Raw genomic sequence first — 14787 nt, 5'->3', positions numbered from 1 at the left:
TCAAAGTTGACGTGTTAGAAGCAGGAAAAATGGACAAGCGTAAGGATTTGAGCGAGTTTGACGAAGGACCAAATTGTGATGGCTAGACCACTGGATCAGATCATCTCCAAAACTGCAGCTCTTGTGGGGTGTTCCCGGTCTGCAGTGGTCAGTATCTATCAAAAGTGGTCCAAGGAAGGAACAGTGGTGAACTGGTGACAGGGTCATGGGTGGTCAAGGCTCATTGATGCACGTGGGGAGTGAAGGCTGGCCCGTGTGATCCGATCCAACAGACGAGCTACTGTTGCTCAAACTGCTGAAGAAGGTAATGCTGGTTCTGATAGAAAGGTGTGAGAATACACAGTGCAGGACGGGTCAAGGCTGTTCTGGCAGCAAAAGTGGGACAAGACAATATTAGGCAGATGGTCATAATGTTATGCCTGGTTGGTGTGTGTGAGGAATAAACCATGCAGTAATGTGCTGTTCTAAGAAATTAATCAACGATTGTATGATGAATTGTAGCCTGACATGAAGTTTTATTTCTATATTAATTAATATCATTTGTTCCCACATCAGCCTCTCTTTTTAACTCTCTCTTGAAGTTAATATGAGAAAAAAAAATCAAAGCTGGTCATACTATCATGTTCATTCACTGAGAGTAATGAACTGTTCTGTTCTTGCCTTTTTTTTTCAGTGTCGGAGGAGATTAAAGGTGCGTGATGGTGGGAACAGAGTAGCCAAGAACACACACACACACACACACACACACACGGGTTTAAACTCTCATACCCTTTACACACCAACATTTTTATCTAGGAGAGTTATTTAAGCTGGCCACCTCAGAGAAAAGAACCGGAAGGAGGAAAGAAAAATCACTACCCCGAGCTTTTGTCTGAATTCTCTGCTTGTCTGATTTTTTAAAGATTTAATTGATTTTTCACAAAAGCTTCAACTGTGCTCTGTCCTCTCACATTCTCTAGAGCTCTCTATTCCCAGTAGCAGCAGGAACATACGGTTTTGGAATCATGAATGGTTCTTCTCTCTGTGAAACCCTTTATCACCGATGTCTCACTAATACTTTACTCTCTCACTTCCTGTAATCACCTTGCAGTTCTGCTCCACCCCGTACATTCTGTTATATTATCTCTATAGAATTATAGAATTATTATTGTATATAATTGTAAATTCGTGGAGTGCCCTAGTTTATCATTCTAAATAGAGTATGTGTACTATCTGTATATACCACCACCTCCACCATCACCTCCACCTCCACCACCACCACAAACTGGACAATACATTTTCGGCAGTTCTCCTATATGACATGGGAATTGTGCAATAATTCAAGAATATAGCTTGATAGTTTCTCTATTTTTATTATCAGATTACAGTTTCTTCTTATTATCATTAATATTAATATTAATAATATTGTCTTCTGTGTATATATTTTTTAACTTTTAGATTTTTATTACAGCTAGTAAATTGTTATTATTGTTATAATTATTATTTTATATTTATGTATGTTCTATACATTGTATATTTTTTACTGTATATTTGGTTATCTTTTATGATAAGTCTATAATAATAATAATAATTAATAATAATAATAATGTCTTCTAAATATATTCTTTTATATTTTTATAACAGATAGTATATTGTCATTATTATTATTATTATTATTATTATTATTATTATTATTATTATTATTATTATTTATATTTATATATGTTCTATACGTTGTGTATTTTTTTTAACTGTATATAGTTGTTTATCTTTTATGTTAAGTCTTTTTAAGTCTCTCTGTAAATCTCACGTAATTTTAAGATATCTTTTTCTTTAGCTGTTATCCCTTTGCTGCTGTAACTATGCAAATTTCCCTGCTGTGGTGCGAATAAAGGATTATCTCATCTTATCTCATCTCATCTCATCTCACTTTATCTTGTCTATATCTTTTCTGTATCTTAGCTGTATACAAGATATACAACTTTTCTCAACACATTTTCTATTTTTCTTTTCATCTTTATTTCCTCAACGGCTTATAAACATACTATCTGAAATAGCTTTATTTATTTTATCTATCTATCTATCTATCTATCTATCTATCTATCTATCTATCTATCTATCTATCTATCTATCTATCTATCCATCCATCCATCCATCCATCCATCCATCCATCCATCCAAAAACCCATATGTCTGTCTGTCTGTGTTGTTCTATCTATCTATCTATCTATCTATCTATCTATCTATCTATCTATCTATCTATCTATCTATCTATCTATCTATCTGTCTGTATGTGTTGTTGCAGCTATCTATCTATCTATCTATCTATCTATCTATCTATCTATCTATCTATCTATCTATCTATCTATCTATCTATCTATCTGTCCATCTGTGTTGTTGCATCTATCTATCTATCTATCTATCTATCTATCTATCTATCTATCTATCTATCTATCTATCTATCTATCTACACAAAAGACTCTTGTAAGAAATGACAGGACTCTGGTTTTTGTTCCTGTCTCTCACTCTAGCCCGAGCTTAAACAATCTCATCCCCCAAAGGGATTTTAATTAGCATTGCAAAATACAGCTGTTTTACAGCAACATTAACATCTGTCCTCAGACCAGTCCTTCACACCTAGGGGTTTATCACCTGGGAGCAACATATAGTGCAGGAACAGCAGTGAGCCACGGGATCCATCACAGACAAAAGGAGTCTTAGACGCTCATTAACACAGAGAGCTTAACCTCATTAACATTAAAAGTCAAGAAGCTTTTATTATCATTTTAAGGTGATATAGCTGCTGCAGTACAGAGTCAAGTGAAGTTACGATGATTAAGTTGCATATAAACTCCATTTGATTATATTTCTACAGAATTACAGAAAGGACATTAAGGATGAGGATGAGGTTCCCTTTTGAGTCTGGTTCCTCTGAGGGATTTTTCCTCATATCATCTCAGGGATTTTTGCCTCATCACCATCACCTCTATTGTCGCTATACAAATAGAATAGAATTGAAATGAATTGAATTGAAACCACGTGCAGGTCCAGGTCTTTGGTACTACATAAAACAACACAGAACTAAGAACTAAGTACACTAACACAATGTTTAGGGTTCAGTTTAACTCCACTAAACCCAAGGTACTGCGACTGCACTATATTACTCTCAAGGAATCCCAATCCTATATCACTAACATCATTAATATTCTTATATTTTTAGTAGTATTTGTTATTAATATTATTCATATTCATTCAGTTATTTTCTCTCCTCCATGGTACATTTTATTTCTTTTATCACAGAATGACTGTAGCCTTGAGGGCAGGTTTGTCTCTAAGAAACTTCCCATAAAATATCTTGTATCTTGTGATGTTTATGTGGTTTCAGTTTCACAGAAAGGATTTTAATCACTCGTAAAATTATGAAGCTGACTTTAGATTTATTTATTTTTACAAAGAAATCAAGAATCATCCGGTTCAAATAGAATTTTGCTTGCGTGTGTGTGTGTGTGTTAATGTCAATAAAAGTGTTGAATAGCAGAGAACTTGTAGAAAAGGGGTTGTTTAAATCTAAAACTTTGTAGTTCGGTTCATTAAACGGATCTGTTTAAAAGAATCGACTCAGTAAAGTGACTCAGGATGCCATTCACTGTTGGTCAGCGCAAAGCCTCGTTTATCTTAAGCACGCGCGTTCACGCGCCCGGAGGAAAGCTGAGTAAGAAGTTAAGGACAGTAATGTAACTTCTCCCTTGTTGCCCCCCCATTGTCTCTCCTCACACGGTGGATCTCTCCTCCTCGGAGGTGGGGTCATACCGGATCTCTGCTCAAAAACCGGACCTGGGCGCAACAGCTGCGCGAGACAAGTTCTGTGGCTCTGTCCGGCGCGAGGGATAAAGCCTGCCGCCTTCTCGCGCTCACGGTGAGTTTATTTAATACTTACCTACAGTTCGGTTTAATACGGTATCAAAGACTACAAAGACGTCATTTGGTCATAATGTAATGTTTAAAGTTTACAGTTACTATCTATCTATCTATCTATCTATCTATCTATCTATCTATCTATCTATCTATCTATCTATCTATCTATCTATCTGCCTGTCTGTCTGTCCGTCTATCTATCTATCTATCTATCTATCTATCTATCTATCTATCTATCTATCTATCTATCTATCTATCTATCTATCTATCTATCGATCTGCCTGCCTGCCTGCCTGTCCGTCTATCTATCTATCTATCTATCTATCTATCTATCTATCTATCTATCTATCTATCTGCCTGTCTGTCTGTCCATCTATCTCTCTATCTGCCTGCCTGCCTGCCTGCCTGTCCGTCCGTCCGTCTATCTATCTATCTATCTATCTATCTATCTATCTATCTATCTATCTATCTATCTATCTATCTATCTATCTATCTATCTATCTATCTATCTGTGTTCTCTTCCCACTGCTCTTTATGTATATTTATCTCTATTTCTCTATCTCTTCCCTCTCTCCTCAGACAGAGCTCACTCAGGTGTGTGTTATGGCTGCTGTGATGAAGGATCTCTCTCAGGATGGTTCCTGGTCCATCGTCTTTGTCTCCTTCATGGCTCAGCTGTTGGCGTACGGCTCTCCTCAGGCGGTGGGCGTTCTTTACCCCCAGTGGCTCAGCACCTTCCAGGAAGGCAAGAGCACCACCGCCTGGGTCGGATCTACTGTCCTGGGGGTGGGGCTCATCACTGGTGAGTGTGTGTGTGTGTTTGAGTGTGTGTTTGAGTGTGTGTGCATGTTTACCACAGTACAGTTAAATTCTTCATTCTGATTGGTCAGGAGGTGTTGATTAAATGTCTATAGCAGCTTAGGCCTTAGGGCTTAATGTCAGGCCACAGCACCCCACTGTTCATTATTTTCCCAATGAGGATTTTAGACATTATATTACTATAAGGTGCATTTGTGTTCTTATTAGACACAATCCAATAATTCTACATGAGTTTACATTTATTTAGTCATTAAAAAAAACTATTGCCTCATTCAAAAATTGTTTAGTCAAAGAGAGAGAGAGAGAGAGAGAGAGAGAGAGAGAGAGACAGACAAACAAACAGAGTGAAATAGAGAGACAGACAGAGGAAGAGAGAGAGAGAGAGAGAGAGAGAGTAAAATAGAGAGACAGAGAGAGAGACAAACAGACAGAGAGAGAGAGAGTAAAATAGAGAGACAGAGAGAGAGACAAACATACAGAGAGGGAGAGAGAGAGAGAGTAAAATAGAGAGACAGAGAGAGAGACAAACAGACAGAGAGAGAGAGAGAGAGTAAAATAGAGAGACAGAGAGAGAGACAAACATACAGAGAGAGAGAGAGAGAGAGAGAGAGAGAGTAAAATAGAGAGACAGAGAGATAGACAGACAGAGAAGGAGAGAGAGAGAGAGTAAAATAGAGAGACAGAGAGAGAGACAAACATACAGAGAGGGAGAGAGAGAGAGAGAGAGAGAGTAAAATAGAGAGACAGAGAGAGAGACAAACATACAGAGAGAGAGAGAGAGAGAGTAAAATAGAGAGACAGAGAGATAGACAAACAGACAGAGAGGGAGAGAGAGAGAGAGAGAGAGAGAGTAAAATAGAGAGACAGAGAGATAGAAAGTGAAGTAGAGAGAGAGATAAGAAATGAGAGAAGAAAAATATGTTGTTTTTATGGTACTTGATCAGTTTCACTTGGCACATGAAGCAGTCAACAGTGCTTGTTGTGTTTACACACACACACACACACACACAAACACACACACACAAACACACACACACATCGAAGAGGATAAAGGAAGTGCTGAGTCTGGATCTGAAACTGCAGAAATGAGAAGTTGTAGTTTATCATATGGAGTCAAGTGATCTCAAGTGATTTATTATATACAGAGGGAAACTTTAACCATAACTCTGGGGACAAACACAATGTTGTGTGTGTGTTGTGTTTGAGTGTAATACTATTGTTTTTAATACAAAATATTAGAATATTGTGTTACTGTGTGTGTGTGTGTTGTGTTTGAGTGTAATACAATTGTTTTTAATACAAAATATTAGAATATTGTGTTACTGTGTGTGTGTGTGTGTGTCTGGAGGGGGGTGGTTACTATCACTTATTGTGTGCCCACCACACAGTACACTCAAAATGTCAACATCACCAAAGCAGTGGACCTATTTTTGGCACTGATGGAACACCATCTATTTGCACGCATACACGCACACACACACACACACACACACACACACACACACACACACATATGCACACACACATGCACACACGCCACTGTTTGCAATGGGCTGTCTCCCACTTTTTGATTGGCTTGGACACACACACACACACACACACACACACATTATTTATTTATTATTTTGAGGTGTGTGTGTGTGTGTGTGTTTGTGTGTGTGTGTGTGTGTGTTTGTGTGTGTGTGTGTGTTTGTGTGTGTGTGCCCTGCAATGCGCAGGCTTCTCATTTTATTCATTTATCCATCTTAATAATTTGCAGTTAAATCCATGCACTGACAAACAGAAGGATATGAGGTCAAATCCGCAAGAGCCGCTGTTCTTATTTTGACCCTTGACCCTTCTTCCCTTTTTCTCTGTCCAGGCCCTTTGTGCAGTGCATGTGTCGATAATTTTGGCGCCCAGCCCGTGACCATCTTCAGCGGTGTAATGGTGGCAGGAGGTTTAATACTTAGTGCCTTCTCCCCCAACATCATCTTCCTCATCTTCAGCTACGGAATCGTTGTCGGTAAGACTCACCTCATAGCACACATACGCTGAAGTGTGTACTAGCCGTTTCATATCAGTGTCCACTTACAACACAGAGGCATGAGTGTGTATTGGGGGGCAGAATGGCATCAAGGCTGTTAAGCTGTCAATATGCCTTTACTATATTAGCATAACTGCATATCATTTCATATTAGTGTCCACTTACAACACAGGGGCAGATCTGTGAATACCCAAACTAAAATAAACTAAAGCAAATGTTTTTACAGTGCTTTCTGGTCAAGCGTCTTCCTCTCTGACCCCACAGTATATATCAGCCAGTTATATTTACTTAGCACACTGACCCGGGGAATTAAAAGAAGTTATAGTATATCACATTTAACCCAGTCTCTGAGGGGGTCAGCTCTTAGGTCTGGTCCCAGGCCTGGAAAAAATGGCGTCAGGAAGAGCATCCGGCATAAAAACCTGTGCCAAATCAAATATGCAGACCAAATGACCCACTGTGGTGACCCCCAACAGGGATGAAACGAAAGAACAACAGTATATCACATTTATAAAATTTAGTTTAAACTGGATGCAGCATAATTGACCTCTGAGGTATTATATTGTCCTTGTTTTTCTAGATTTCTTCCATTTGGGAAAAGGAAATTAAGTTGAAACCTTAACATGAGCTTACAATGCATAGGGACGGCCTTTAATGCAGACGCTGTGGTGAATTACTGACTGGACAGACCTAAGGGTTTTGTCTTATTTTGTGTCACTGGTGCTCTGGAGATGCTCAGACTCTCTACTTCAGGCATTGTGTTACAAACGTCCTAGAGCTTCACTATACTGGGAGATGAGGGGGGTTTTAACTGACACTATTTTAAGACTTGTAAACATAATAGTGGATCAAATCAAGCAAGTACTGTATGAACCATTTACAAGTACACAGTACACTTAGGAATTTTCACCTTAAGAATTGAAACTTTGCATCGGCATATGAAGCATTTTCCCCATACGAATGAACCGAACCGAATGCTGGCTAAGTTGCACGTACATCCATGAGCCTTTCAAAACTTGTTAGCGTGAGTGGAAAGCCAACCGAAGCCAGTTTACGAAGTTTTTACAGTCAGTGAAAATTCTTTGGAAAGAGTCAACTCACGATACCAACGTTACCTTCGGCATGCGTTCAAAAGCTAGGTGATTTTTCGGGTGTTTTTTTGTTGACAGACTGGTGGCGTGGGTGTTCTGTTCTATTTTTAGCCCAAGCTTGGTGGCACGACTTCCTGTGAGGAGCCTTGACATGGAATGCTTGGCTTGGGTCAGTTCTTTGTAAGCAGCCGTACAGTTTACATACGCTTCGTATTGGGAATATTGCTCATATTTTTGAGTGGCTGGAACCGATTATCTGCATTTACATTATTTTCTTATGGGCAAATTCTTTTTGCAATACAAATTTCCGCCTCCAGAACGATTTAAATTCGTAAACCGAGGTTCTACTGCATATCGTATGCACCTTCACATATTCTACTTTATTCTACTGACGTGTGATGTACATACACTGATTGTTCTCCCTGAGCGTTTGTGTGTTTGTGTGTTCACAGGTCTGGGTTGTGGGCTCGTCTATGCAGCCACGTTGACTATCACCTGTCAATATTTTGATAAAAGGCGTGGTCTTGCCCTGGGCATCGTTACCACAGGTATATAGCCCTCTTGTGACCCTAATTCTTTAAACAGTTTGGACTTAAGTAATAAAAAGATTGGGAAAATATATAGAGTTTCTACTCCCTCCATCTTATTAATTTCCTCGCCACTATTCAACTACTCCTACCCAAGAGTCTTTAGTGGGAGGTCTTGATTTTTCAACAAAATAATCCACAATATGTTTAAATCCAGAGATCCAAAAGGTTCAGATTAAGAGATTATGGCCCAGATTGGTAGTGCACTACAACACTGATTTCACTTGTTGCACAACACAGTGCAACATTCTTACTCATTTCTTACTCATTTCAAGCCTGAAATAGACTTATTCGGTCTTACTGGCAGATAATCTTTCTGTTTTTATTTCAAATAATGCCCATATAGAAGATATTTTCTATTGCTCAGGTTCTGCCCTGATCTTTCTTGTTTTTTCATCCCACTTGATATAATATTGTACCACATTTCTATTTGCGGCAGGTTATAATGGATGTCTTTAGTGTTTACCTTGCCTGCTGTTTGCATCTTTTTTGCATCTAGCTACAGACTAAACTGCTGCCTCAGGAACAGCTTAGTCTAATAGATCTAGTCTTCTCGATCTGGCTTCTATTCTCAAATCTCAGAGAAACATCGTTAGCAATAATAACAGGACTTCCAGGGGCATGATGAGGTTACTTTATCAAGGCTCATTTTACATCCAACAATGGTTAATATTAGTCTATAGCTTCCTTAACTCCAAGGTGATGGCAGAATCCCAAATTGTAGAAAATGTATGGCTTTCTACTCAACAGGGTAGACTTTTGTTCAGATTGCTGTTTAAGCTAGACTCCATTCGTGTTAATTCTATCCCCAGCCATAGTCACTCACTTCTTACTCTCTAAAACACCTGCATTTGAATTTTCTGGGATCCCTGCAAAGTCTCTGCTATACCAGCTTCCATATTTTGCAATGTTCTGGTGGATTTCTTGGTTTCTCATATGACTTGGGCCATTAGTTTCCACAGGCACCATCCTGATTTTTTAGAAACTTCACTTTTCTCTAGCTAAATCTATCATCATTTCAAGACGCAATCTGTCCTGGAGCTGTAACCAGACTGATGCCGCAGGTTCTACTCCTGGTCCATGCTCTGTCACTGGACCACTCCACCTGCTTCCAGGTCTCAAACCCTGGTCTCCAGTATGGGAGGCATGCTTCTGAATCTTAATGGACCCACACCACCAATTGTTTAATCTGTTGCCTGGCTTTGGGGTTCTATCACCAAACCTCAGGTTCATGCCTCTGGATCAGTACCTCTTATTTATTTTTTATTTTGTTGACTGTATCTAGCAGACATCTTACATTTTTTAGCAACTTACATTTAAACACCTGAGCAGTTACGGGTCTGGTTCAAGGGCCCAGCAGTGACAGCTTGGTTGGCCTGAGATTCAAACTCTCAACCTTTCAATCACTGAGCTACCACGACCCTGCCTCTTGCTTGTCTCCCTGTGTTCTATTGGTTTTGTCATCCTTGTGTTTTCTTGTATTTTCACTTAAATAATTGATTTGGTAACATTACCTCTGTCTGCCTGTTGTTTGACTGATGCTGGAAACTATGAAATATTTTTGGAAATGTCTCAATAGAAAGGCTTAAGGAAAGTTCATTCTGTTGGATTATCCTGTTCACTTTCTTGAATAATAGCACCATATTGTGTAGTGGATAATAACACGTACATTTAAAGAAGGCCTTGTACTACAATCATATGTGTGTGTTGTTTTCAGGAACCAGCGTGGGCGGCTTTATGTATGCCTCTATGCAAAACAAGCTGATCGAGCATTATGGATTAGATGGGTGTCTACTCATTGTTGGTGGTCTGGCACTAAACCTGATTGCATGTGCTGGACCCATGCGACCTTTGAATCTTCCTGGTTACTACATCAAACAGAAGGCTGCTCTAAAGTGTACAGACGAGTCGATTTGTGACAAAGAACTTGACACAGAGACATCGGTGGAACATCCGACGTTGATACGCATCATAAAAAAGCGCCTCCAGCCAAACACTCAGTACATGCATGTGATGCGTGAGTGCTTGCGCGAGCCTTTGTTTGTGGCACTCTGCATCTCCATCTTCCTGTACAGTCTGGGTGGAATTGCACCTGTACTCTTCATAGAGGACGTGGCTCAGAGCGAGGGCCTCCTCGATCATGTTTCAAACATTCCTCTCGTCTCAATCACTGCTGCTGGAACCGGAGTGGGCAAGCTGGCATTGGGCATCCTGGCAGATGTGAGCTGGGTGAACAGCTTGCAACTCTATGCCATGACTGTAACTGCAATGGGCGCCGTTCTGCTAGTGGTGCCCATGTGGAAGAGTTATGCTGGGCTTCAGGTACTCTCAGCTTCCATTGGCTTCTTTTCAGGCAACTGGTCAATTACATCCTACGTCACCACGCGCCTTGTGGGCATCGAGCGCCTCAGCCAGGCACACGGGCTCCTCATGTGTTTCGGAGGCTTTGGGATCATTCTTGGACCTCCTGTCGTAGGTATGGAGGAGTACAGCTTAAACACACACATACTTATTCACAACCATTCACCTCTTTATCTTGTACCTAGAAGAGATCTAGTGGGGAAGGGCTTTTTTAGGTGGAAGGCAAGTGTCCAGGATACACTGACCGCATTCATTCATTCATTCATCCTCAGCAACTGCTTTATTCTAGTCAGGGTCATGGTGGATCTGGAGTCTATCCTGGTAAGACAGGCGGAAAGCGGGATGGGATCCACCATGAAAGGAATTCCAGACAGACATCAATGGCCACAACAATTATTCAAACACTTATTCAGGCAATTTGGCATGGTCAGTCTACCTATGGTATGTTTTTGTGTGGTCAGAGGAAACCACAGAACCCTAAAGAGACTCATAATGACACAGGAGAACCTTTACCTGAAGTGGAAAGGATATCTCTGTGTGGGATAATTACCAAATACTGAGAATGTACTCTAATGTACATTACTAATTTACTCTAAGTTGGGGTCAGAACACAGGTTCTGCCATGATACAGCGCCCCTGGCAATGAGGGTTAAGGGCCTTGCTCAAAGGCCCAGCAGCCCCAGCACTGCTAAGTTGTGGGGTGGTGGTAGCTCAAGTGGTTAAAGCTCTGGGTTGTTGATTGATGGTTCAGGGTTCAAGCCCCAGCACTGCCAAGCTCCCACCATTGGGCCCTTAAGCATGGTCACTACCATCCCCCCTCCCCTTTGAAGGGAAAAAAGAATTTCCCTTTGCAGTAATGTATATGTGACATACTTAAATTAACTTAAACTGACACTGTTGGGCCCTTGAGCAAGGCCCTTAACCCTCACTGCTCGCAACCCTGTGCTCTGACCCTAACTAATATATGACAAAAATAAAGGCTTCTTATTCTTCTAATTTCATTGAACATGCTGCTATTCTCTGGTCTCCAGAACTCATCTAAGCTCTCTGTTTTCTGCCGTAGGATCGTTCTTCAATTGGACGCAGTCGTATGACCTGGCGTTTTACTTCGCTGCGTGCTGTTTGGTAACAGGTGGTGCTGTTCCCTTCCTCACAGCCTTGTTCTGTAGGAATCCAGCCAACCAAGTGAGGAATGTTTCAGGTGACCTTGATGCTGAACTTGACCCAGAAGTCAAAAACGTGTCTGAATGTAACACAGTGACTTCTGTGGCATAAGGACTGTGCAGACCAAGATGGCGATGAAGAACTAGGTAGCATCCCTAACGTCTGCCTTACGTCTTTAGAAATGACCGCAGACCAGCTGATGGCCGACACACGCACATTCTGCACCATGCTTTGTCATACATAGAGCAGGTTTTGAATTTGTGGTTAAAACGGTATCATGTAAAGGTGAAGTCTGTCTCAAATCACATACTCCTGATGTAACTTATGTCTCAAAATAGTACAGGTTCTCTAGGCATGTTCTCTTTTACCATTTAGTGCACTAGTATACTGTAGATTTTGGACACAACCGAGCAAACTAGCCTAGCTGCCTTTTTCTTTCTGTAGCTATGTTGCATTGCTTGTGTCATGTCTGCTACACTGTTTTGCTCAACCAAATAGACAATCAGAGAAATCTACCACATGCCTCTAGTCTTTTATTCCTTTCTATTGTATTTAGTTGCATCCCAAAATGACTATGCACTATGTACTCTAGAATGTTAGAAGGGTCGTATCGTGTCAAATAGAACACTAATGACTTTTTGTAAGCTGTTTCCCGGTCCATGCCAAATGACGCCAAATGCATGGAACATGATGTTGCTAGCTTTGGCATTTAGAATACGTTGAATTTTTTAAAATGTTAAACAATACACTGATCAGGCATAACATTATGACCACTGAGAGATGAAGTGAATAAGACTGATGATCTCCTCAACATGGCACCTGTTAGTGGGTGGGATATATTAGGCAGCAAGTCAACATTTTGTCCTCAAAGTTGATGTGTTAGAAGCAGGAAAAATGGACAAGCGTAAGGATTTGAGTGAGTTTGACGAAGGGCCAAATTGTGATGGCTAGACCACTGGATCAGAGCATCTCCAAATCTGCAGCTGTTGTGGGGTGTTCCCGGTCTGCAGTGGTCAGTATTTATCAAAAGTGGTCCAAGGAAGGAACAGTGGTGAACCGGAGACAGGGTCATGGGCGGTCAAGGCTCATTGATGCACATGGAGAGCAAAGGCTGACCCGTGTGATCCGATCCAACAGACGAGCTACTGTTGCTCAAACTGCTGAAGAAGTTAATGCTGGTTCTGATAGAAAGGTGTCAGAATACACAGTGCAGAACGGGTCAGGGCTGTTTTTGTGGCAAAAGGGGGACCAACACAATATTTGGCATGTGGTCATAATGTTATGCCTGATCGGTGTATATCACATGATGTACGAGGGATAATTGAATGTAAAGTATCAAGGGCTAACCAGTTATGCATCGGTATTTCTACATGTCATAAAAATCTTAAAGTCACCATGCTTGATTTTTAAATATCTTCCTGTATATTTTATCTTTTTAACTGTAAATATTTTTTACTTTGTTCTGGATATTGAACAATAAGGATTAGTTTGTTTGTTTTAAGAATTGGTTAAAATTCCTTTGGGAGCAGTCAGGATAGTTCAGGATTTCTTTGGAGCATGTAGGATTGGTCAGATTTCCTTTGTAAATGGTCAGGGAAAGACAGAATTCCTTTGAGAGTAGGAAGGATTGGTCTGCATGTCTTTGGGAGAGGACAGGATTAGTCATAATTCCTTTAAGAATGGTTGGGATTGGTCAGAAATCTTTTGGGAGTGGTCAGGATTGGTCTAGAATTCTTCTTAAAACAAAATAAAATCCCACCTCTAATTTCTATAAATTCTGTCATAACACCTTTTAATTTTTTTTTTTTATTTTTTATGCATGCATATTTTGGAAAATTTCAGTTTCAGTTTTATATCTGTCTCTCTTAAATGCTAGGTAGCATCTAAGTACAATTTTTTCTAGTTTTGTTAAATAAAATTAAATAAATAAACAAATAAATCTTTTTTTTTTGGTTATTTCATGGTATCTTCTACCATATTCTTTATTTATTGTAATTCATTTTACTTTACTTTACTTTACTTTGCTTTATTTTATTTTATTTTATTTTACTTTTTATTTCATGGCATCTTCTACTATATTCTGTATATATATTTTAAAACCAAAGCGTAAGGAGATTAGATTAGATGTTGATTAGATGTTACTTTTCTCCCAGTGAACAACTAAAATACAATTTTATGTTAAAAGCTTTTTAAAGGAACTCTTTGTAATGTTCTAAGGGGTTCTAAGGGCTTCTCACAGAGTCATTATTTATGCTTCCTAGTAATGTAGATAGAGCAATAATTATGAATCTGTAATATACTGTACAATATTTTGTATGCATTTTTTTATTGAAACACATTAAAACTCATGCAAGGCAAAATAATAATAATAATAGGCTGAATGTTTTGGACCAGAATTATTTTAATTAGTCGCTTTGAATCATTTACTTTCTGTTGTTTATTCAAATGGCCCAAAAACTCTCACATTACAGAATAAAGCTTTGTGTTTCGGGTTAGAGGGGCAGGTTTGTGTGTTCCCTCTAAAATATCCACACTCGTGTTTACATTGGAATATGTCTAGTGTGTGTTTTTCATGCTTTTACTGAAGCACATGCAGCAGCCCAAACATGATAAAATAAAATAAAATAATTATAAATAAGATACAGTACAGACAAAAGCTTTAAATTTACAGGCTGGTCCCTGGCTGTGTTATTTATTGTATCTTTTTTTTTTGTATGCACTGCATGTGTGTTTATCACAGAAGTCACAAATAACAATTTTGCATTTTGTTTTTATAATAATAATAATAATAATAATAATAATAATAATAACTATTATTATTATTATTATTATTATTATTATTATTA

General features: G+C 39.2%; 1 protein-coding gene across 2 annotated transcripts; it reads left to right on the top strand.

Annotated features, from left to right (window-relative positions):
• The first annotated feature begins 3657 nt into the window (after positions 1 to 3657).
• slc16a9a (solute carrier family 16 member 9a) lies at positions 3658 to 13775 on the top strand. 2 transcript variants are annotated; one of them, XM_058398613.1, is made up of 6 exons: positions 3658 to 3894; positions 4477 to 4695; positions 6574 to 6717; positions 8282 to 8377; positions 10134 to 10892; positions 11841 to 13775. In XM_058398613.1, exons 2-6 carry the CDS (start codon positions 4497 to 4499, stop codon positions 12050 to 12052), a joined length of 1410 nt encoding a protein of 469 aa, XP_058254596.1. In that variant the 5' UTR covers positions 3658 to 3894; positions 4477 to 4496; the 3' UTR covers positions 12053 to 13775. The 2 variants fall into 2 exon arrangements, with proteins under 2 accessions (XP_058254596.1, XP_058254595.1); XM_058398612.1 differs by having other exon boundaries at positions 4473 to 4695.
• Positions 13776 to 14787: the final 1012 nt, after the last annotated feature.

Source organism: Hemibagrus wyckioides, linkage group LG09 (assembly GCF_019097595.1).
Source record: "Hemibagrus wyckioides isolate EC202008001 linkage group LG09, SWU_Hwy_1.0, whole genome shotgun sequence".
Classification (NCBI taxonomy): domain Eukaryota; kingdom Metazoa; phylum Chordata; class Actinopteri; order Siluriformes; family Bagridae; genus Hemibagrus; species Hemibagrus wyckioides.
Note: the sequence above shows the minus strand (reverse complement) of the source record. Positions and strands in the feature narration are given on the sequence as shown.

Bases quoted from the DNA above. Each gene is read 5' to 3' on its own strand.
- slc16a9a (XM_058398613.1), top strand. From the start codon at position 4,497: ATGGCTGCTGTGATGAAGGATCTCTCTCAGGATGGTTCCTGGTCCATC. The intron at 6,718-8,281 runs GTAAGACTCACC...GTGTGTTCACAG, and splicing joins CAGCTACGGAATCGTTGTCG to GTCTGGGTTGTGGGCTCGTC. The intron at 10,893-11,840 runs GTATGGAGGAGT...TTTCTGCCGTAG, and splicing joins TCTTGGACCTCCTGTCGTAG to GATCGTTCTTCAATTGGACG.